At 45.0% G+C, this 24,168-nt stretch overlaps 1 protein-coding gene across 2 annotated transcripts in view; it reads right to left on the bottom strand.

Moving 5' to 3' along the window:
* Positions 1 to 24,168, bottom strand: part of edem3 (ER degradation enhancer, mannosidase alpha-like 3) — a 97,846-nt gene that overhangs the window by 25,325 nt on the left and 48,353 nt on the right. For both annotated transcript variants that reach the window (XM_070887177.1, XM_070887178.1), the window contains exons 8-15: positions 18,673 to 18,778; positions 14,565 to 14,662; positions 10,235 to 10,360; positions 8,551 to 8,634; positions 6,895 to 6,978; positions 6,584 to 6,708; positions 2,461 to 2,623; positions 170 to 324 (exon numbers count right to left, since the gene is read on the bottom strand). In XM_070887177.1, coding sequence (XP_070743278.1) covers positions 170 to 324; positions 2,461 to 2,623; positions 6,584 to 6,708; positions 6,895 to 6,978; positions 8,551 to 8,634; positions 10,235 to 10,360; positions 14,565 to 14,662; positions 18,673 to 18,778 — 941 coding nt within the window. The remainder of the gene's footprint in view (positions 1 to 169; positions 325 to 2,460; positions 2,624 to 6,583; positions 6,709 to 6,894; positions 6,979 to 8,550; positions 8,635 to 10,234; positions 10,361 to 14,564; positions 14,663 to 18,672; positions 18,779 to 24,168) is intronic.

Here is a 24,168-nt window from a genome sequence, read left to right as displayed (position 1 = left end):
AACACCTCAGTATTATAATAATAATGATATTCACTGGTGAAATGCTAATTTGTTCACTTAAATCACAGTAATGCATTTTAGTCAAAAATGGGTCCAATTGGAAAAGACCAAACTTTGATCAAATTGTGCATACACAATCTCAGGGTTTAGTAATAGAAGTAGTTCTTACTGTCGGAGGTTGGCCTTTGGGCAAGTTTTGTCCACCACGTTTTTAAAAGGTTCACGAATGCTGTTAGCATAAGAGGGATCATTTGGAAACAGAACCTGTGTATTAGGGCACGACCAATCAAAGTTGCTGTCGTCCAAATCTATGTAACCTGCCGTCTAGGAGACAAAAAAAAAATCAATGAATGGTTGGGTTTGGGATCTGTCTGTTCAGTAGTCAGCCTTTGGCTGTATGAAGCTGGAGGAAGAAGACCCATTGATCTTCCTGCTTTCCTAGTTTAAGCCACGACCCACGCTTCACTTACTCAGATTGGTGAATGACCATATTTGGTTTATTGTGCATATTTTATGGGTGCAATGCTGAAGGACATACTTTTGTGATGTGACGGTTATGGGTCCTTATCCCCCCCTGTCAGAAAACTGAGGCAGAATATAGTTTGGTGTAGGGGAATGGAAAGGCTTCATGGCTTCAATGGCCTCTGAAATCTCCATTTTGAAGGGCTGGACCAAGATGGAGAAAGCCCTTTCATCCATAGTTTCACCAGTACTCAGCTTTCAGGGAAAGGAGAAATCTTCAAAGTTGAGGTTTACTGAAAGCTGGGAAGGTAAGCCTCAGTAGCATGCTCTAATTCCCGAGAATAGATGGTCCAGGTCATATTCCCAGGATTAATGCAAGTTTTCTATGTCATGTGATGTGGAGGACAATTCTGAGTATAGGTTAGAATTGTAAGTGGGTATCTAGAAGGCCATGATTTTGTTTTGGTTGAGAAGCATGTTTATATCAATGATGCCATGCCTTCAGTTGATTTGTATTGGGAACTTCTGGGAAGGACACAGCCACTTTACCACAGGGACAGGGCCGACAGGGTGAGGGCACCTGCAGAACAATACATAATTCCTTCAGACAGGCTGGGTCAGTCCTACTTTCTTGTGATTCGAGTCCAACTGAATTTTTCTGGGGATCTTTGTAGGAGTGCGCAGAACCTGCCTCCCATTCCCAGCTAGAGACTTCGGATGGAGTCCTTTTTCAGCTCATGATCTCCTGTAATTGCATTGCCCAATGGAGTTGTTTAACATTTAGGAGACACAGCTTGGCTGCGTGGCTGAGAACCTGTTGCAGAAGCGCCCTTCGCTTTATTATGCTTAATGCTATTTTGAGATCCGTGCACCAAAGTTGTTCCAAAATCAGAAATGCGGCTTCCTTTCTACACATAAAGCTTGCACACATGCAGCCTGTGCAAAGTTATGTCCAAGCCTTTGTGGATCCTGCCAGTCCTTCTCTGATGTCTGGGGAAGGTTTATATAGACAAACAAATGCTAAAAACACCCAATGGTGGGCTGAGCGGTCAGTTTGCTCACTGCCAGACCCAATATGCCAAATGCAGCCAGCAGGAGCTGTAGAACATTGCTGCCAGTAGCGACGAGACACAGGGATGCAGTTTTGCTCCAAAAAGACTGCAAGAGCTCGGGGTCTCATTATTGGATGTAACCTTAGAGTATAAAGGGGGCAGTCTTTTGTACAATTGTATCGTACCAAATCTGACAATAATTGTATTATCCTTGCAGTGTAGGTTTTCCTCCTTTTGTATTTCGTCCATGCATCATTAAATGAAAAATAAATACAAGTTCCTGTCATAACACACTAACAGAAGTAGTTGCACAACTTGGGGATAAGAAAAATGTAAATACATGTTAGCTCAATTTGATTGAGTCATGCACAAATGTCTAAGCGATCAAAGCTATTAGTTATAGTTTAAATGTACAGCAGATACTGGAAATGCAGGTCAGTCAGCATTCAAAGAAAAAAGATAATTTAAGCTTTTGGATATGACTTTTCTCAGAAATCATGGGGCAGTCTCAGCACAAAAATGCAGTTAAGTTTCTTAATTAAAAGCAATGGTAGTGGATTTCCTTTCGGAACTACTCAAAAGCATTATGCAGTGGCTTTTTATATCAATCTAGCTGCTCATAAACCACATGCTGTATAAGAGGTAAACGTGTAACATACTCTGTTATAGCAAGAAGGGGAGAAAACTGGATTAGAATCAGCCTATATATACCAAGCTGTACATTTCATTGAAAATCATTGAGTAAAATTCAAATGAAGTTGTGCTAAAAAAGCAAAAACAATCTGATATATAGATTTTAACCACTAATTGAATTTGCTCGCTTGGAATATATTGCATCCAAAGTTGCAAAAAATCCAGTAAATGTTTCTATATTATCACACCCATTATTACCGTTAGCTTATACACACCTCTGTACTTCTCCACGCATTGGAGCGTTTGCACCTACCTCATTTTTCCTATTCTTAGTGAAGTTTGTAGAGAGCCAAAGAGGCAATAGATGGGCCTCAGTGGTGAAGATATAATCCTCAACATCAAAAAGGACATCATCTTTCTCCGCAAAGAGAAGGTATAGATATTTAAACATTTCAGCCAAGAAAAAGGAATCCATTCTGTGTAAAGAGAAGAGCAACAATTAAAAAATAAACTCCAAATCTATGACTAGGTGTGTCAAAAGTGATGCATTTTTCTCTAATGCTGTTTTGGTAGCTGTCACTTTAAAACTTGGTCATTGGGCAAAGTGAGTTTATTAGCCAACTAAAGCCACACTGATATATTGGTTGTTGAGAGTTCTCTGGTAATATGCTTGAGGGAATGACACATAATTTTGAAATATATACAGGCTTCGTGATTTATTCAATTCGTAATTGACTTATGGTTCCTATTTGAATTTGAAAGATTAGGTAGTCAAAATCCAGGATATCTTGGTAATCTTTTCAGTTCTGATGAAAGGTGATCGACCTGAAACGTTAACTCTATTTCTCTTTCCACAGATGCTGCCTGACCTGCTGACTATTGCCAGCATTTTCCTTTTTTATTTTAGATTTCCAGCATCCGCAGTATTTTGCTATTATAAACAGGATTTGATATTAATTTACCCAGTTATGTTACCAAAAGCTTAATTAAATTTCAAGGTAAGAAAGACATATGGGTTTAAGGTCAGAAAACAACTAAAATCTAGGCTTACACAAAAGTATTGTTAGATACCTTTATGGTTGTCGGCCGAAGTTTGGAGTTTGACATGTGAACAGAAAAAAGAAGTTTCTAAAAAGTACACCGTAACACAATGGATCTTTAGCAATACCCATGCATTGCTGACACTGTAATTCGTGGCCCCCTGACCGGCGAGAGAACAGCTCCGCAGGTCGGGAAGTAAAATAGCTGGAGCGGCATACCACATCAATCTCCAGCGTGAGCTGCTCCAAGTGTGCGACGATTTTGAGATGAGCGACTGGGTGACGTCATCAATACCCTGGTCACCGTTTTGGAGCGGGGGCAGGAACATCAGCAGGACCCAGGTACAGAGCAGTGGGAAGGTCGGGGCAGATGAGCAGCGAGTGCTTGTGGCGAGATGCTGTGAATGTTTGTGGTGGAGGAGCGGCGAGAGATCGTGATGGAGGTGCGACAGATGAGGGTACAGAGCCCAGAAGAGCCGAGGGCCCAGGGGCAGCACGGGCCAGCCCACACTGCGATGTGTGCACGCACTGGGTCTGTGCAGCAGAGCTGGTCTCCAGTCATCTTGGTTAATCCTTGCCAATGGACCAAGACCTAGCTCTGCCAAGCCCGTGTGGTGACTGGTGTGCAACGGTCACCACGTTAAAAAAATTCATGGGCACAGGCATCTTCCGCCCCCTCAATTGGAGTTCAGGACTGGAACATCAGGTCCTTCATCGAAACACCTGTGAACTCGTGGAAGAAAGTCATCCTCGTCCGAGGGACCGCTTATGATGATGATGACACTGCTATACATTTCCAACCAAGTCCAGAATCATAGAAGTACATAGAAATTACAGCACAGAAACAGGTCATTCAGCCCAACTGATCTATGCTGGTGTTTATGCTCTAAACTGAGGGAGCGTTGCACTGTTTGGAGGTGTCGTCTTTCGGTCTGTCCTCTCAGGTGGATATAAAAGATCACATATAAATGTCTGATTGCAAGAATAAAATGTATGCATCTTATTAACCATTTTTTAAAAACTGCTCCCCTTCTGTAGGTCATTGCTACCACTACTATGAGAGCAAACAAAGAGGCTGGGAGAACTTCCAGAATGGATTTGATAAGGTTCTGCACAAGTCATTATTAGCAGAAATTAGAGTACATTGAATTGGAAGTAACCTTGTGATTGGGAGGTAGAAGACAGAGTAAGGATAAAAGGAACATACTCTGATTGGCAGGATGTGACAAGTGGTGTTCCCAGGGATCTGAACTGGGGCCTCAGCTTTTCACCATATATATCAGTGACTTGGATGGAGTAGTAGTGAGTTGTATATCTAAGTTTGCAGATGACACTAAGTTAGAAAGCACAGTAAGTTATGTAGATGAGAGGAAGAAGTTATAAAGTGACAGACAGACTAAGTCAGTGGGTATGCTAGATGAAGTTAAATGCAGGGAATTATAGGTCATCCACAGTGGATCTGAGAAAGGCAAATTGGAATATTTTCTTAATGGTGAGAAATCAGGAACTGTGGAAGAACAAAGGGATTAAGATGCCCATATACACATCACTAAAACCTAATGCTCAGGTACAAAAAGCAATCAAAGACTTTTATCTCAAGGAGGTTGGAATTCAAAAGTGAGTAAGTGACGCCTCAGTTGTACAGAGCCTTGGTCATATCTCATCTGGAGTACTGCGTTGTTTTGGGCATCGAACCTCGGGAAAAATATTTTGGACTTGGAAGTGCTGCAGATTTATTGAAATTATACTAGCGCTTAAGGGGTTAAATGAAGGACAGGTTGCATAAACGTCGCTTGAGCTGTACCTGTTCCAAGGCCAATATACCCACCAATGAGCATGTCCATAGGGAGCTACACTGATCTGGAAACAATTTCAACATAAAAATGGTTGATCAAGGTTTCAAATGATTAACTTTACATTGATTTTGTGGCTTTCTTGGTTGGAACTGAATTTCCCCAGCTCAGATACCATCTAATTGGTGCCCAGACTTAGGCCCCAAGTTTCCACACGCGGCAAAACAGGTGCCCCTCCGAGCTGGGCGCCCGTTTTTCGCGCCGAAAACAGCGCCTGAAAAAAAACGCGCTATTCTCGAGCGCTTTGCAGCTCGATGTCAGCTTGGTGCGGTGCCCAGGGGGCGGAGCCTACCACTCGCGCCGATTTTGTAACTAGGAGGGGGCGGGTACCATTTAAATGAGTTTTTTTTGTGCCGGCAACCCTGCGCGTGCGTGTTGGAGCGTTCGCGCACGCGCAGTGTGAAGGAAACATTGGCACTTGGCTATTTTTGTAGTTCTTTGCAGCTGTTCATTTTTTAATAAAAGCACATTGCCCTTCCATGATCAGCACTGAGGCTTCTTGCAGCAGTGAGAAGGCTGCAGGAAGCCTCAAAAGTTGAGGCAGCCATTTCCCGACGGGCCCGACCGACGGCAGGGGGGCCTCCCCCCGCACTGCCGTCGGGAATGGCTGCCTCAACTTCTGAGGCTTCCTGCAGCCTTCCCCCCCCCCCCCCCGCGGGAACGGCTGCTGCCGTCGGTCGGTCGGGCCCTCCCTGCCTTTCCCCCCCCTGCCGTCGGGAACGGCTGCCTCAACTTGAGGCTTCCTGCAGCATTCTCCCTGCCTGAAGCACTTTCACACAGGTAGGAACATGGTTTATTTAATCTTTTCTTTGCTTATAAATTTTTATTCAGGTTGGAATTATTTGTATAATATTTGTATAAGTATAACTAAGGATTTATTGTAGAATTTAATGACTTCCCTCCCCCTCCCCACCTCCTCGTTTCGGACGCCTAATTTGTAACCTACGCCTGATTTTTTAATGTGTAGACAAGGTTTTTTCAGGCCTACAAAAATCTTCACTTGCTCCATTCTAAGTTAGTTTGGAGTACGTTTTCACTGTGGAAACTTTCAAATCAGGCGTCAGTGGCCGGACATGACCCCTTTTGAAAAAAAAATTCTGTTCAAAAGTGAAACTGTTCTAAATGACTAGAACTGCAGAAAACTTAAATGTGGAGAATTGCGATTTCTAAGATACTCCGTTCTCCACCAGTTGCTCCTAAAAATCAGGAGCAAATCATGTGGAAACTTGGGCCCTTAGAAATAATGATCAGTGTCACTACAGGAGCTGCTCAGTGACAGATCTCATTGCTGATGTCAGTGGAATGGCTGTCGGATGTGCCTGGAGAACCAGAATGTGGCTGCTGTCCACAGGCCAAGTAAAAACATTGTTAACAAATAACTAAGATTGGAGTGAGGGAAGAGACTACTTCAGGTTGAAAGTATTCCATAGCTTCAATTACCTTCATTCACACATTTCTGTGGATTACACTAGGTTTTCCTCCTCTGGCAAAGTAACTATTTTCTGATCATAAACTACCAATAGGAAATGTTAAAAGATCTGACCTGTCTTCATGGCTTCCGGTACGAACATCTTTCATTGCTGCAAAGCCACATGGTACACGAGTGTACTTATTCAGGTTCTCAATGATGGTCTTTCCCACCTCCAAGTAATATTTGTCACCTGTAGCCTGTTTGTAACAATAACTGTCATTTACACTTGAATCAGATCAATATTAAAAATTTCACGTCAGCGACTGGCCCAGTGACACCATGTTTTGCCAGAATTCTTGCACCTTTCAAACATCAATCAATTAAAAAAATACATATTTTCATTTTATATCATAAAATTCTATCAAATAAAAGCAGAAACTTACCTTATATAGGAAGTAGGTACTTTCAGCAAATTCAGGTCTGAGGGGGTGCTGAGCCCAGTGAACCCTAAAATCAGTGGTGAAAGCCTAGAAAAGCAAGATCAAAAATTCCAACTGGGAAATTCTGATTTTACAGAACAATGCAGAGATTTAAAAAAAATAATTGAACACTTCTGCAATTTTAGGCATTAAATAAGAGTCACAGCACGTGGTGCACTAGTTCTTTGCAGTTTGATTATTCAGTAATTAATTAATTTAATAGAAGAGCAACCATTGAGTATTACGTAAATTAAGTCGGCATGGTTAAACTTGAATTTATAAAACTCCCTCACTGCAACATTAGCTTCTTAAGAGTTAATTCCTATGAGCTTTTCTTCCAAAAATCTTCTTTACAAACACCAAAACATTTCTCTTAAATTGAGAAACTTTGTGAAGGGCTAAGGCTCATAGTGCAACACAGCATCAAGATTGAAAAGAGTAAATGTGATCACAAAACAAAATCAGGAAATAATGATAAAATGACGACAAGCTTGGGGTTTAAAAGTCTGAAGATTGGAGGAGGATGAAAAGATTGAAGGATGAAAATATTAGTTACGGAAGGAGACTACAATTATTTCGGGATTTAAGGAGTGGAAGAACATAGAGTTATGGGAGTGTAGTGATTATGTTATAGGACTGTGAATCCAGAGAACGCTAGTTCAAATCTTACTGTGGCAGTTTGATCATTTGAATTTAGAAATCAAAATGTTGCCATCATTACAAGTGGCTATGAAGCTGTTGTAAAAACCCAACCGGTTCACTAATATTCTTTAGGGAAGGAAACCTGCTGTCCTTACCCGATCTGGCTTATAATATCACTCCAGTTGTACAAAGTATAAACACTGCAGCAGTTCAAGAAGACAGCCCGCCAACGTCTCAGGGAAACGAGGAATGAGCAATAATTACCGGCCTCATCAGCAACACCCATTTCCCAGGAATAAATTAAACCAAATTACAGCTTAGAAAAACTAGAGATGAAAGTCCAGAAGACTACTAACAGAGTAGTATTAATGAACTACAGAAAGACAAAAAAGATTGTGAATCTAGTGATTAGTGGGTAGAGGGGATGAGACAGGAATCACCTGTCAAACAAGGAGTGTGAGAAAAATAAAGAGAAACATCTTTCCGAAATGCCCAAAGCACTTCACCTAGAATAAATTACTCTGAAGTGTACTCACTGTTATGTAGACAATGCGGCAGCCACATTTCATACAGCAAAATCTCATATACAGCAAGATGAATGACTAGTTAATTTTTCTTTGGTGGAATTGGTTAGGAATAGGGAGAAGTCCCTTGTCCAAATAGTGCCATGGGATCTTTAACATCTACATTCAGCAAAGTGCAAGAAAGAGACCAGAAGACTGAAATATTAAGGTGGCAAAAGAAACACTATTGAAGGGAACAAAATAAGCCAGCTGGAGGGCTGGGACATCTGGAGAGACGCAGTTACGGAAGTGGCAGATGGGACCTTCAAACCACTACTTACATGTCACAAAAAGCTGCAGAAAGAAGTCTTTACCTCCAGACGTTTCTATTAATGAGCAGCTCCTCTGGAATTAAAGTCTTAATAAAGAACAAAAACTAAGTTAACAGATTAAAATACTTGGAAAGCCTTGCTACCTCTGGCAAGAAGTTGTGTTTTTTCGTAACTTGGTACAACATCTCATGAGTCTCTATGGCTGGGCGAATATCTCCTTTCAACACCTAAAAATTAATAAATGATACAGTATTTTATAAAGACAGAACTGCACACACTAGTAAATGTATTCATAATGTACCAACACATTTAAACAGAAAATGCTAGAAATACACAGCAAGGGACAGCACTAATTTGGAGAAGAGGCAGGCTAACGGTTTGCTAAAATGTCTGTTGTCTTTACCGATGTTGACTGATCTGCTGTGCAGTCCCAGAATTTCCAGTTTATTTTTATGCATCAAATAAACCTCAAATTCACGACAAGATGATATCAGCTTAATTTTATACATTTTAGCTGCTCCAAACTATAAAACAATTTAATCTACCAATCACTATTCAGCCGAACTGTGATATCAATTCTGAATAGCTATTAATAGCCAACTGAGATGTAAGTCATGTTTCAATAAATTAAGATTCACCCCCTTCACAAGTAACTGCCTGTAGAAGCAGGAGAACACAAGACAGAGGCGCCAAGGTTGAATAAGTAAGTATAAGGTATCAATACAATACTGTCACCAGGCAGCCTCTGAGGGTATGTGACACGCCTCACATTATTTCACATACTAAACTAAATCAAACAAAAAAAGATTGCCAATACAAGTTTTATTTGGAAATAAATTTAGCTGGGAGGGCAGTAACAGAACCTCGGAGGTCGAATGGTGTCACAAATCAACACAATGAAACTTGTGTTGCTTATAGACATCACCTGAACAAAGATTATATCACAACCTTCAAAGCCTGTCCAGCCATGTGTCACTTTTGCATTCGGTAGCACCTTACACAAAGTGTAGTGTTTGGATTGCCTGAGCATCACACTTAAACATAATTGAAGACACTTTCAGAATGCAAGCCTCAACAACAGCACCAAGTTGCCAGTAAAGCTAACAAGAAACTATTTGAATTTATCACAAATGGCACAAAGATAACAGTGACCAGATAAAACATACTGGTGAGTTGACCATGAGAATTAACCTGGCTCTTCTCAGTCCTTGTGTGTGTCAATAGGTGCCTCTCTAACTTTCCTTGCCTCCTTGGAGCAAGCACATTACCTGACCAACACCCTGACTGACATTAGTTTCAGTCTTTCCCTTCACCTCTCTTGGGTATCTATAAATATAAAGCCTTTCTTACTCCAAGCCCATGTAACGAACAATAAATCATTGAAACTGACGAAAACTTCAGCTCTTTCGCAGTAAGTACGCTGTTAAATTGCCCACTAAAAGTTAGACCCAAAGGGATTAGGTGTAACTGGGGTTTTAACAACGTACTGACTGTGAGACAAATGTTAAGGGCCAAAAGCATTTTTTTTTTTAACGTTTGTCTATCTTTATTTCGGGTGTGCCTTTTCCCCAATGCGAGAGCCCTAATCCTTCTTTTGCTCTCTAAGTATTTTTAAAAGTTAGAATTTTAAGAGCTTACTCACTTCCTTGTTCGCTGTAAGAATTCTGCGTTTTGATTGGCTGCTTAGCCAGCCTGTTGACATCACAACTACTTGCGATAGTGGATCCCCACTATACTCCGTTGAAATGAATTGAAGTCGGAAAACCCGAACTATGTGACACAGGATTGAGAGACTCAAAAGCTCTTGACCAAAGGAACACACTTTACCTGCAGGCCTGGGAAGAATGCCAGCAAGGCATCCATCCACGTTCGTGCATTCAGCATTGGCTTATGTATGTGAACATCCAGCAAGAGGGGGGGCTGACTTATATACTTCATGATGGCAGCATAGTGCTAAAAGGGAAAACAAAAGATTACTATATTGTCACTCTGACATATTTATAGAAGTAGACTAACTGAATATTTTACCTGTGCATTCCATTCTAACATAGCAAACTAAAACAGCATTTAAGAAATAATTGAAATAACTTTTAGGTTACAGTTTTACAGAACACTATGGAATATTGCATTTTATTTCTAAAATAGTGGACAAATCTTTTACAGCATAAAATTATCTTAATGATTATTATATACGAGCATTGGGCAGTTCGTCATCTCAGCTAATATGGACTGGTTCAGTTTTCAAGACCTATCCTAATTAAAGACATGACAAATGCTGTAAATTTAATTTATCTGCACAGTTAGAGTGACTGTTTAAAACCCATGAGCATAGAACCAAATGTTCCAGTGCTGACTTTTGGCAATCGGGGGGGGGCGGGGGACGCCATTATCCACCGAGGCGGGGAGATCAGCGGATAATGGCTGGCTTCATCATCATTGTTGGGGGGGGTGGTTGTATGGCTTGTGAATTCGATCAGAGGCCTCCTGGGAGGGAGGGGGGTCTCCGATCACGGAGGTGGGTTAGGTCAGGACCCTGGATCCAGGAGACAGGTATAAATCCACTTACCTCCTTGATGCAGCAGTCCCCACCTTGGTATAACTGCCGGGTTTCACCAATTGTGTGAAACCCATCCACAGGCAGTTAAATTCAAAATGGATGGGGAAGAGAGAGGCGTCCAGCCTCATTACAACAACAACAACTTGTATTTATATAGCGCCTTTAATGTAGTGAAACATCCCACGCGCTTCACAAGAGTATTATGAGATAAATAATTTGACACCAAGCTGCACAAGTAGAAATTAGTGCAGGTGAACAAAAGCTTCGTCAAAGAGATACATTTTAAGGAGTATCTTGAAGAAGGAAAGAGAGGTAGAGAGGCTGAAAGGTTTAGGCTGGTATTTCTCAATCTTAGAGACAAAGAAGTCCATGAGCTCCTCACACTTATTGTTGGAGGTGAGGGTGGAGACTGGGGAGAGGGATTTAAAAAGACGGTTAGCAGTGGAGAATAGAAGCTGGGATTTATTTTTACTTTTCAGAATGATTCTGAAATAGTGAGCGATTTTGGCAGACGAGAGTCGGACCAGATAATGCTCCATGTGATCCAGTCAGATCTGGCAGTGAATGACTAAACCAGTTGTCCGCCATGTCCGTTCAAGACTGCATCCCTTTGACGTAAGGGAGCGAAGATCATGGCTGTACCAGGAGGAACGGCCAGGGTGAGAGAGTGTAATTGTTTTAACAGGGACCAAGGCATCAAGGCTCATGGACTTCTTTGTCTCCAAGATTGAGACCATCCGTTCGGCTTCCTCTGCCTCTTCCCTTCCTTCCCCGAGCTCACCGGGCCAAACTTCCTCCAAGGATCCCCCTGCCCTAGCCCTGACCTCTCAACTTTCTCCAGCTTCTCTCCGGTCTCCCCTCATGACCTTTCCGAGCTCCTCCTGTCCATGAGACCCATTTCCTGCTCCCCGGATGCTATTCCCATCAAACTGCTGACCATCCAACTTCCTTTTCTGGCTTCCATGTTAGCTGACATTGTTAACCGTTCTCCTCTCCTCAGGTACTGTGGTGAGGGTGTGATTGAACAGATCGGCAGCTGCAGAAATGTCATGGTGAATGGAGGGTCAAAGCCTGGACAGTTGGGAGTTCATAAGTGCAGTTGTAAGAGAGCTGGGAGAGTTTTTTTTCCAGGGGCAGACACAGAAGCAGGCAGGGTTGCGGGGGGGGAAAAGAGTTTGGAAGGGGGATGTGGGTGGAGAGTGATACGAGGAAGTGGTCAGAGATGGCCTATCTGCAATTGACATGATGGGAGTAGTGAGGCCACGAGTGATGGCAAGGATGAGGGGCTGGCTGTGAATATGGGTTGGGTGTACTGTCCCCTGGGAGTGGTTTGGTCACCCACCCCTCCCCACCATCCTGCCCCTGGCAAAACCAAAAGTGGGCGGGTTGGAGGCGGGATCAGGTCGGGAATCCCACTTTTAACACTAACTGCTCCCATGCTCCAAATCTACCCTTTTTTGTTAAATGGGAAGTTTTCGGCCTATATTATAGTGACACAAAGGTCCATGATCCACAGTGGTCACTTTTAATCTGAGCAGTGACCATTTAAATAAACTTCTGAAAATTCTGATTTTCTATTTAATTTCACTCAAGAAATACAAAAATAACAAATTATTAGGATTTATTCACATAAAATGTAAAAATATATATATATTTCAACAGTTCGTTATTTTACTGAGCATTCCTGAAACAACAATCTTCAAAAATCATGGGTTCCTGCAGCTTTCAAATTTGATAACCATGACACATTAAACACCAACTCGTCACAATGTAAGCAAAAAGTTGCATCGTATTTAGGAATGTATTTCGGACAAGAAACGGTGGCCCTGAAATTGTTGCCTCTCCGGATGAGTACGATGTGCGCACACCACTGAAGAGGCCCCACAGGTTCCGGGTTTAGGCGCGCAAAGCGCATTATCCGAAAACCGGCACTTGCAAACTGTCTTGGGGGGGGGGGGGGGGGGTTGTCCTATATTCTCTAGCGTTTAGAAGTATGAGAGGTGATCTCGTTGAAACATATGAAATTCTTACAGGTCTTGACAGGGTAGATGCAGGGAGGATGTTTCTTCTGGCTGGGGTGGGGTCTAGAACCAGGGGTCACAGTCTCAGAATAAGGTTCGGCCAATTAGGACTGAGAACCTTCATCACTCAGAGGGTGGTGAATCTTTGGAATTCTCTACCCGAGAGGGCTGTGGAGGCTGAGTATATTCAAGACAGAGATTGCTAGATTTTTGAATATTAAGGGAATCAAGAGATATGGGGATAGTGGAGTTGAGGTAAAAGATCAGCTATGATCTTATTGAATGGCGGAGCAGGCTCGAGGAGATGAATGGCCTATTCCTGCTCCTAATTCTTATGTTCTTTTGACAGATCCAACACATACGAAAGTAAAGGGCCTCCGCGGGCAGAGATTTGGGCTATTTGCTCAACTCTTGCCCAGTGAATGTCCTTAAAACTCTTACGCCTGGTAAAAGCAGGTGCAAGGCCTTCTTTTACCAGTGTAAGGATTTTAAAAGATAGGAAAATCAAATTTTATCACTAATTTTTATATTAAAAACCCTGTCCATTAAGGCAGCTTTATTTTTAACCCTATTAAAACATTAAAAAAATATTTTCAAAAAAATAATTTTTTCCCTAAAACATTATGGCCACTGCCGCCGAGTTTTGCTGTCGGTCTCCCCTCTTTGCAGTTTCCACTTGGGCTAGAGCGGGCGGGAGGGGAGCATGACCGGGAACCCCTCCGCTGACGTCCTCTGGCGGCCATGTAGCGCAAGTGGCCTCCCGCCTGCCAAGCTGCCAGATTGGTACGGGCGGGAGTCAGTGGGAATTGGCGCCAGCAGGAAGAAGGACCACTGAGTTGAGGCTAGTCTAACCCAGACGGCAAGTATGAAGAACGGAAAAAAAGGTTAGTGATTTTTGTTGTAACAGTGACATACCTGGATGGGGTCCCCTGAAGATGTTCCAGTGTTTTTTTTTGTAATGGTTTTTATTTTCAGCTCTTCCACCCTCCATAGGCCCGACTCCATCCTCAGCGGCACTTGGGCGGCAAGTGCATTTGCCGCCGAGATTGAGAGTTCCCGCCCGCTGTTGCCCAGATTGACAGCGTAAGCCGTTATTTTGCCGCGGGGCGGTACTGCCACCTCTTTTAGAGGAATCTTCCTGGCAAAGTACCGCCCGGTCTCTCGGCCATCGGCAGTTCTTTGGGCAGCACTTGGGCAGGCCTTGGCCTTCATTAATTTCAGGCCCTTATTTAAAATTATTTGAAATTGAATTAAATTAAGTGTTTTTATTTATGGGGTTGTGTTTCTGTGTTTTTCGGGATATGCTCATTGAGAAGAATGGGATCTCGGACAAACGGATCTCGCCATTATCACTGAGAATATTGCATTGTGATTGGTGGTCCAAGCCAACGTGATCCCAGATTGCACTTACATTCCTGGGATGCGTGTGCCTCTGCGCTGGATTGCGCATCTAGGCCTCGGACGGGAAATGTTTGTCCCTCCGGAACTACCAGGTACTTTCGTTAAAAAAATTCCAACCGCAATTTTTGGCGCAATGTGATACACTGCTAAGATCTACCAAGAAAGAAGCAGAGCTTACAGTGTTGAATCTCTGCAAATAGCCATCATCACCAAGTAGAATGTATGCTTTGAAGAGATACTCATAATAAGAATCAATCCCAGCTCCAACTCCACTATCTGCAAAGAAAAAAAAGTCAGCAAGTAAAAGACAAAATTGACCTGAATGCATCATGTTAAATTTATACAGGCTGAATTTTCGCCACCATTCTGCGCCTTTTTTTTGGCCTAAGCTGTTTTTTTTTGGAGCAGACTAAAATCTGCAACTTTCGCCAAAGTCTCTGTGCCATTTTTAGTTCCCGATTTTTTTACGCCACTTGGGGTGGAACCTGCCGAGTGCGCCATTTCTGTGCAAGTTTGGCCAAGTATGATTTTTTTTCTACAAACGGTTCATTGCATCCTTCTGAAAAACCTTCCCTATACTTAATACATTCCCTACTCCAATAGGGCCTCTCCTCCTCCTACGCCAACGCTCGGGTCTTTCCCCTCCCCCCTCTCCTCTTACGCCAACACTCGGGTGTCTCTCTCCCTCTCCCCCCCCCCCCCCCACCACGCCAATACTAGGCTGTCTCCCCGCCTCCCCCCCCACGCCAATACTAGGGTGTCTTCCCCCCCCCCCCTCTCCTCTTATGCCAACACTAGGGTGTCTCTCCTCCCCGCCCCTCCTCTTACGGCAACACTAGGGTGTCTCTCCTCCCCCCCCCTCCTCTTACGGCAACACTAGGGTGTCTCTCCTCCCTCGCCCCCCTCTCCTCTTACGCCAACAGTAGGTTGTCTCTCCTTCCCCCCCCCATCTCTTACGCCAACACTAGGGTGTCTCTCCTTCCCCACCCCCCCCCCTCCTCTTACGCCAACACGAGGGTGTCTCTCCTCTTACCCCAACACTAGGGTGTCTCTCTCCCTCTTCCCCCCACCACCCCCCCCCCCAACGCCAATACTAGGGTGTCTCCCCACCCCCCCCCCCACGCCAATACTAGGGTGTCTCTCTCCTCTCCCCACCCCCCCATGCCAATACTAGGGTGTCTCTCCCCCCCCCCACCATGCCAATACTAGGGTGTCTCTCCTTCCCCCCCCCACCATGCCAATACTAGGGTGTCTCTCCTTCCCCCCCCCCACCATGCCAATACTAGGATGTCTCCCCCCCCCCACGCCAATACTAGGGTGTCTCTCTCCTCCTCCCCCCCCCCCCTATGCCAATACTAGGGTATCTCATCCCTCCCTCCTACACCAATACTAGGGTATCTCACCCCTCCCTCCTACACCAATACTAGGGTATCCCCCCCCCTCCTTCCTACACCAATACTAGGGTATCCCCCCCTCCTTCCTACACCAATACTAGGGTATCCCCCCCTCCTTCCTACACCAATACTAGGGTATCCCCCCTTCCCCCCACACCAATACTAGTGTATCCCCCCTCCCCCCACACCAATACTAGTGTATCCCGCCCCACCCCCCCACACCAATACTAGTGTATCCCGCCCCTCCCCCCCACACCAATACTAGTGCATCTTGCCCCTCCCCCCCACACCAATACTAGTGCATCCCACCCCTCCCCCCCACACCAATACTAGTGCATCCCGCCCCTCCCGCCCACACCAATTCTAATGTATCCCCCCCCTCCCCCCCACACCAATACTAGTGTATCCCCCCCCATACAAGTTTATCCACTCCCCCCCAATACGAGTTTATCCACTCCCCCACACCGAGTTTATCCCCCCCCCCCCCACACCAACACTAGGGTATCTTCCCCCCACACCAATACTAGGGTATATTCCCATCCCCCCCCCCCCCCATACCAATACTAGGGTATATTCCCCCCCCAACACCAATACAGGGGTATCTTCTCCACCCCCCCCCCCACATCAATACAGGGGTATCTCTCACCCCCCCAACACCAATACTGGGTTTCACCCCTTCTTTTTTTTTTAAAAATTCATTCCAGGATGTGGGCATCGCTGGCAAGTCCAGCATTTATTGCCCATCCCTAATTGCCCTTGAGAAGGTGGTAGTGAGCCACCTTGAACCGCTGCAGTCCGTGTGGTGAAGGTACTCCCACAGTGCTGTTAGGGAGGGAGATCCAGGATTTTGACCCAGCGACGATGAAGGAACAGCGATATATTTCCAAGTCAGGATGGTGTGTGACTTGATGGGGAATTTGCAGGTGATGGTGTTCCCATGCACCTGCTGCTCTTGTCCTTCTAGGTGGTAGATGCCGTGGATTTTGGGAGGTGCTGCCAAAGAAACCTTGGCGAGTTGCTGCAGTGCATCTTGTAGATGGTACACACTGCAGCCACAGTATGCCGGTGATGGAGGGAGTGAATGTTGAAGATGGTGGTTGGGGGGGCCAATCAAGTGGCTGCTTTGTCCTTCTACAAGCTTCTTGAGTGTTGTTGGAGCTGCTCTCATCCAAGTGGAGAGTATTCCATTACACTCCTGACTTATGCCTTTTAGATGGTGGAAAGCCTTTGGGGAGTCAGGAGTTGAAACTCCCAGCCTCTGACATGCTCTTGTTGTCACAGTATTTATGTGGCTGGTTCAGTTAAGTTTCTGGTCAATGGTGACCCCCCCAGGATGTTGATGGTGGGGGATTCGGCTATGGTAATGCCATTGAATATCAAGGGGAGGTGGTTAGACTCTCACTTGTTGGAGATGGTCATTGCCTAGCACTTGTGTGGTGCGAATGTTACTTGCCACTTAGCAGCCCAAGCCGGAATGTCATCCAGGTCTTGCTGCATGCGGGCATGGACTACTACATTTTCCTACAGCAATACGATGGTATCTCCCCTCCAATACCAATACGATGGTATCTCCCCTCCAATACCAATACGATGGTATCTCCCCTCCAATACGATGGTATCTCCCCTCCAATACCAATACGATGGTATCTCCCCTCCAATACGATGGTATCTCCCCTCCAATACCAATACTAGGGTGACTCTCTCCTCCTATGCTAATACTAGGGTGTATCTCACCTCCTATGCCAATACTAGAGTGTATTTCCCCCTCTCCTAATTCAATACTGTGACATATCTTCCTCCTACGCCAATACGAAGATGTCACGTCCTCCTATGTCAATACTGTACCATATCCTCCTCCTCCTCCTCCTCCTCCTCCATGAATTATATAGTATGCTCTCCTATATCAATGCTATGATGTCACCTTCACCTTTGCTCTGTTGTGTTATGGATTAATAATATGAATTTAAAAAAATTATTTGACTGCTATGAATTGCACCATAAAATAGTCAGCAGGCCGGGGCCATTAGAGGGAGCAACGTGCGGCAGCCCAGCTTTGAAATCGGCCAGTCCCAACCTGCAAGACCATCAGCAGGCCGGGGCCATTAGAGGGAGCAATGTGCAGCAGCATGCCACTGCAGGGAGCAGCGTGTGCTGCTGCAGGAGGGCGACGACTGTGAAGAGGGCGACTGGATTTGACGTCACCCAAAACCAGGTCACTGATTAGAGTGCGGCCAGTTACAGCTGGAGCAGCAAAGTTGGGGCAAAGTAGCGGCGAGAGTTCGTAGAGGGCCTTGATCGGGGCCCAGGAGAGGCGTGAGTTCGGGGCCCAGAAGAGGTGAGGGCCCAGGGGCAGCACGGGCCAGTCCATACTGCGAAATGTGTGCGCACTAGGCCCGTGCAGCAGAGCTGGTCTCCAGTCATCTTGGTTAATCCTTGCCATTGGACCAAGACCTAGCTCTATCAAGCCCATGTGGTGGCTGGTGTGCAAAAAATCCACACAGAGACATCTTCCACCCTTCAAGATATAATTTGTGACCTGGAATATTAGATTCTTCATTTAAACACCTGTGAACTCATCCCTTTTTGGCAATGGAAGCAAGTCATCCTTGTTTCGAGGGACTGCCTATGATGATGATGAAAATATTGTTGGAATCTAGAGAAAACATATGTTGCCGATGTAACTTGGAAGAAATATGAGCTTCTTCAAAGCTGAAAAACATTGCTGTACCCATCGGGCTAAGAATAACATGAAAATTATACAATAGAGAAGAACATTACATTTCTCCCCTAGCGATAAAGAAATCTACCACAGTAATGTATCTCCAGAGCTGCGCAGTAGTTGATTTTGAATTGATGGGGATCATACAGCAGAAGTAAAGGAATCCATCTCACCCCTGCGGACCCAGTCTCCTGTGTGGATATTGATGGTTGTTCCCACCAGGTTGCTGTTGCGCTGTCTCTTTTCCCACAAAAAGTCGAGGGCTTTCCGTGCATGTTGCTGTACATAAAGAAAGAGCAGCCTGTTATGGGGTGAGTTACTGATCCCCTAACACTTAAAAAAATCAAAATGTTTGTTTGAAAACCAGTTCCCTCTGGAAGAATGAAGTTACGTTAAGATTTCAGGTTTTTTTAAATTAGGGAACTAAAGTCCATAAAATAGTGTGTATTAAAAGTAAATATTTCAATCAAAAATAATGTTCATGTAAACGCGAAATGTATTAAATGTTCTTCCCCACAACAGATGTAGCAGCAAATACTGAACATGGAAGTGGGAATCCTAGCAGAATATTAATACCTTTGCTTATACAGAATGAGCATACTCTATTTAGTTAATACTAATGGAGGACTAACAATATCTCACTCATATTACAAGATCGGGAGGAGCGGCCTAGCATCACGAGAGGTGACCGGGTGCGGGACTACAAAGGGTGGTGGCAGTCTGGAGGAGCGAGCTGCAGCAGTGACAGGAGTAAGGAACAGAAAGTAAAAAGAATCGAAATCGAAGTGCGACGTCACAACCAAACAGGTAAGTGATTGGCTGGTGGATTGGTGAGTATTTTTCTTTTCTTTAAAAAACCTTGGGCATTGGTGTAAGTTAGGAACTGCAATTAAATAGATAAGTGATCTTTATTAGCTAAAGAGAACTAATTAATTAAATCAGCTGTTGGCAGAGTAGCGGTTGGGTGTGTTGTGCTAAGGTTTAGAATTTAGTTCTACTTGATAGTTGGGAGTGTAACTAGAGGCATGGCAGGGCAGCTCAGTCCCGTGGATTGCACATCCTGTGGCATGTGGGAAATCCTGGATGCTTCGCGCAGCTGGGACAACCACGTGTGCAGGAGGTTTCTCCAGCTGCACCAACTCGAGCGCCATGTTTTGGAGCTTGAGCAACAGCTGGAGTCACTGCGGTGCATCCACGAGACTGAGAGCTACGTGGATAGCATGATTCTAGAAGTGGCCACCCCGCAGCTTGAGTGTGCAGGCAGAGAGGGATTGGGTGACCGCTGGACAAAAGAGGACTAGGCAGGTAGTGCAGGAGTCCCCCAGTCCATCTCGCTCTCCAACTGTTCTGAGTACCGGTGAGGACAATGGTGGCTCTGGGGTGTGCAGCCAGAGCCAAATCCACAGCACCACAGGTGGCTCATCTGCATGGGGCAGGGGGGGGAGGGAGGGTGGAGGAAGAAGGATGGAAGAGCTATAGTGATAGGGGATTCGATAGTCAGGGGAGCAGACAGCGTTTCTGTGGCCGCAGACGTGACTCCAGGATGGGATGTTGCCTCCCTGGTGCCAGAGTCAAGGATGTCACCAAGCGGCTGCAGGGCATTCGGTGGCGGGGGGGGGGGGGGGGGGCGGGAAAGAGGATGAACAGCCAGAGGTCGTGGTCCATATCGGGACTAATGATATAGGTAGAAATAGGGATGAAGTCCTGCAGGTAGAGTTTAGGGAGCTAGGAGAGAAATTAAAAAGCAGGACTTCAAAAGGTAGTGATCTCCAGATTATTCCCAGTGCCACGAGCTAGTGAGTACAGAAATTAGAATGATAGAGCAGAAGAATGCGTGGCTGGAGAGATGGTGCAGGCAGGAGGGCTTTAGTTTCCTGAGGCATTGGGACTGCTTCTGGGGGAGGTGGGACCTGTACAAGCCGGACGGGTTGCACCTCAACAGAGGCGGGACTAATATCCTCACGGGGGTAGGGTTTGCTAGTGCTGTTGGGGAGGGTTTAAACTTGCTTGACGGGGGATGAGAACTTGAAAATAGATTCAGTAAGGCGGGGGGGGGGGGTGGGAGTAAGGCTGAAATTAGAAAGCAAAAATAAAGAAAGTGAGTTTGAAGGAGAAAACAAGCAGGAAAAAAAAAGGGTTAAAAAAATTTAAAGGCTCTTTGTCTAAATGCACGTAGCATTCGTAACAAAATAGATGAGTTGACGAAACAAATAGATACAAATCAATATGATTTGATAGCCATTACAGAAACGTGGTTGCAAGGTGACCAGGACTGGGAACTAAATATTCAGGGGTACTTGACAATCTGGAAGAACAGACAAACAGGAAAAGGAGGTGGGGTAGCTCTGTTGATAAAGGATGGAATCACTGCAATAGTGAGAAATTATATTGGCTCAAATGATCAGGATGTTGAAACAGTTTGGATGGAGATAAGGAATAATAAGGGGAAAAGTCACTGGTGGGCGTAGTCTATAGGCCCCCTAACAGTAGCAACTCTGTTGGTCGGAGTATAAACCAGGAAATAGTGGGGGCTTGTGAAAAGGGAACAGCAATAATCATGGGTGATTTTAATCTCCATATTGATTGGACAAATCAAATTGGTCAGGGTAGCCTTGAGGAGGCGTTCATAGATTGCATAAGGGACGGGTTCCTTGAGCAGTATGTAAAGGAACTAACCAGGGGGCAGGCTATCTTAGATCTGGTCCTGTGTAATGAGGCAGGATTAATAAACAATCTCCTAGTAAAGGATCCCCTTGGAATGAGTGATCATAGCATGGTTGAATTACAAATTCAGATGGAGGGTGAGAGAGTTGGATACTAAGCTTAAATAAAGGAGACTACAAAGGTATGAGGGCAGAATTGGCTAAAGTGGACTGGGAAAATAGATTAAAGTGTAGGACAGTTGATGAACAGTGGCGTACATTTAAGGAGATATTTTTCAACTCTCAAGAAAAATATATTCCAGTGAGGAGGAAAGGGTGTAAAAGAAAAGATAGCCATCCGTGGCTAACTAAAGAAATAAAGGACAGTATCCAATTAAAAACAAGTGCATACAAAGTGACCAAAACTAGTGTGAGGGCAGAAGATTGTTAAGTTTTTAAAAGCCAGCAAAGAATGACTAAAAAAAAAATAAGAGAAGATAGACTATGAAAGTAAACTAGCACGAAATATAAAAACAGATAGCAAGAGTTTCTATAGGTATATAAAAAGGAAAAGAGTGGCTAAAGTAAATGTTGGTCCCTTAGAGGATGAGATCAGGGAATTAGTAATGGGGAACATGGAGATGGCAGAAACTCTGAACAAAGATTTTGTATCAGTCTTTACGGTAGAGGGGACTAACAATATCCCAGCACTGGATCGTCAAGGTGCTAGATGGGGGGAGGGGGGGGGGAAGGAACTTAACACAATCACAATGACAAGGGATCCCAGCATCCCTTGGGAGCACTGTATATAAGCAGGCCTTCCATGCTGTACCAATACTCTTGCGTTTAATTAAAGGAGCTAAGGTCACACTTACTCATTGCATACAGTACTCAGTTGTATCGCTTTGTTAAGAGCATAACAATTGGTGACGAGATAACGAACAACCATGCGAAAATGCAAAGAACTGTTGGTATCCTGGAGAAATTCTCAGAAGGGGACAATTGGGAAGCCATTGTGGAGCGACTCAACCAATACGTCGTGGCCAACAAGCTGGAAGGGGACAAGAATGCTGCTAAACGAAGGGCGATCCTCCTTACCGTCTGTGGGGCAACAACCTATGGCCTCATGAAGAATCTTCTAGCTCCGGTGAAACCAACAACCAAATCTTATGAAGAACTGTGTACGCTGGTCCAGGCGCACTTAAATCCTAAGGAAAGCGTTTTGGTGGCGAGGTATCGGTTCTACACCTCGTCAACGGTCGGAAGGCCAGGAAGTGGCGAGCTCCGTCGCCGAACTAAGACGCCTTGCAGGACAACTGCGAATTGATGGATTCCTTGAACAAATGCTAAGAGACTTTTTTGTGTTTGGCATTGGCCATGAGGTTATCCTTTGCAAACTATTGACTGTTGAAACACCGAATCTGATCAAAGCCATAATGATAGCCCAGGCATTTATGTCCACCAGCGATAACATCAAACAAATTTTACAGCATAGAGGTTTTGGCTAGTATTGTACACAAAGTAACATCGTTTCAAGCAGGAATGCATATGGCAGAACGTACACGACCTCAGATAATCCAGAGTCCGCCATCAATCGTTAATGCGAGGCAGTTAACACCTTGTTGGCGGTGTGGAGGTGATCATCGGGCCCATCAATGCCACTTCAAACACTATGTGGGCAAAGGCTGTGGAACAATGGGACACCTCCAGCAAATTTGCAGATGAGCTGCAAACCCTGCAAACCACCACATTGCAGAAGAAGATCGATCCATGGTGGATCAGGCTGAACTAGAGACTCAAACCGAGGAGGCAGAAGTGCACGGGGTACACACCTTCAACACGAAATGTCTACTAATCATGTTAAAAGTTGAACTGAACGGAATTCCAGTATCCATGGAACTGGACACGGGTGCGAGTCAGTTTATAATAAGCAAAAAGGCCTTCGACAGGCTGTGGTGCAACAAGGCAACAGACCCAAGCTTAGCCCCATTTACACCAAGCTAAGAACTTACACCAAAGAGTTGATCCCTGTTATTGGCAACGCAGAAGTAAAAGTCTCCTATGATGAAGTGCACGAACTCCCTCTATGGATTGTGCCAGGGGATGGCCCCACACTGTTCGGCAGAAGCTGGCTGGGAAAAATCCGCTGGAACTGGGACGACATCCGAGCGCTTTCATCCGTCGACGATGCCTCATGTGCCCAGGATCTGAGCAGATTCCCATCCTTGTTTGAGCCAGGTATTGGAAGTTTTTCAGGAGTGAAGGTGCAGATCCACTTGATTCCCGGTACATGGCCCATCCACCACAAGGCACAGGCGGTGCCATATATGATGCGAGAGAAAGTGGAAATTGAGCTGGACAGGCTGCAGCGAGAAGGCATCATCGCGCCTGTGGAGTTCAACAAGTGGGCCAATCTGATTATTCTGGTTCTCAAAGGCGATGGCACGGTCAGAATTTGTGGGGACTATAAAGTAACGATTAACCATTTTTCGCTACAGGACCAGTACCCGCTACTCAAAGCAGACGACTTATTTGCGACCCTGGCTGGAGGAAAGACGTTCACCAAGTTGGACCTGACCTCGGCCTACATGACGCAGGAGCTGAGGAATCTTCGAAAGGCCTCACCTGCATCAACTCGCACAAAGGTCTGTTCAACTACAGATGCCCGTTTGGGATTCGTTCGGCCGCAGCAATTTTCCAACGGAACATGGAGAGCCTGCTAAAATCGGTTCCGCGCACTGTGGTTTTCCAGGACGACATACTGGTCACAGGTCGGGACACCATCGAACACTTGCAGAAGCTGGAAGAGGTTCTAAGTCAGCTAGATCGCATGGGACTCGGGTTGAAATGCTTGAAGTGTGTTTTCCTGGCGCCAGAGGTCGAGTTCTTCGGAAGAATCGCGGCAGACGGCATCAGACCCACCGATGCCAAGACGGAGGCCATCAAGAACGTGCCGAGACCACAGAACGTGACGGAGCTGCGGTCGTTCCTGGGACTCAACTATTTTAGTAATTTCCTACCCGGGTT

This window comes from Pristiophorus japonicus, chromosome 8 (assembly GCF_044704955.1).
Source record: "Pristiophorus japonicus isolate sPriJap1 chromosome 8, sPriJap1.hap1, whole genome shotgun sequence".
Lineage (NCBI taxonomy): Eukaryota > Metazoa > Chordata > Chondrichthyes > Pristiophoridae > Pristiophorus > Pristiophorus japonicus.
This window is presented reverse-complemented; position numbering and strand designations above follow the sequence as displayed.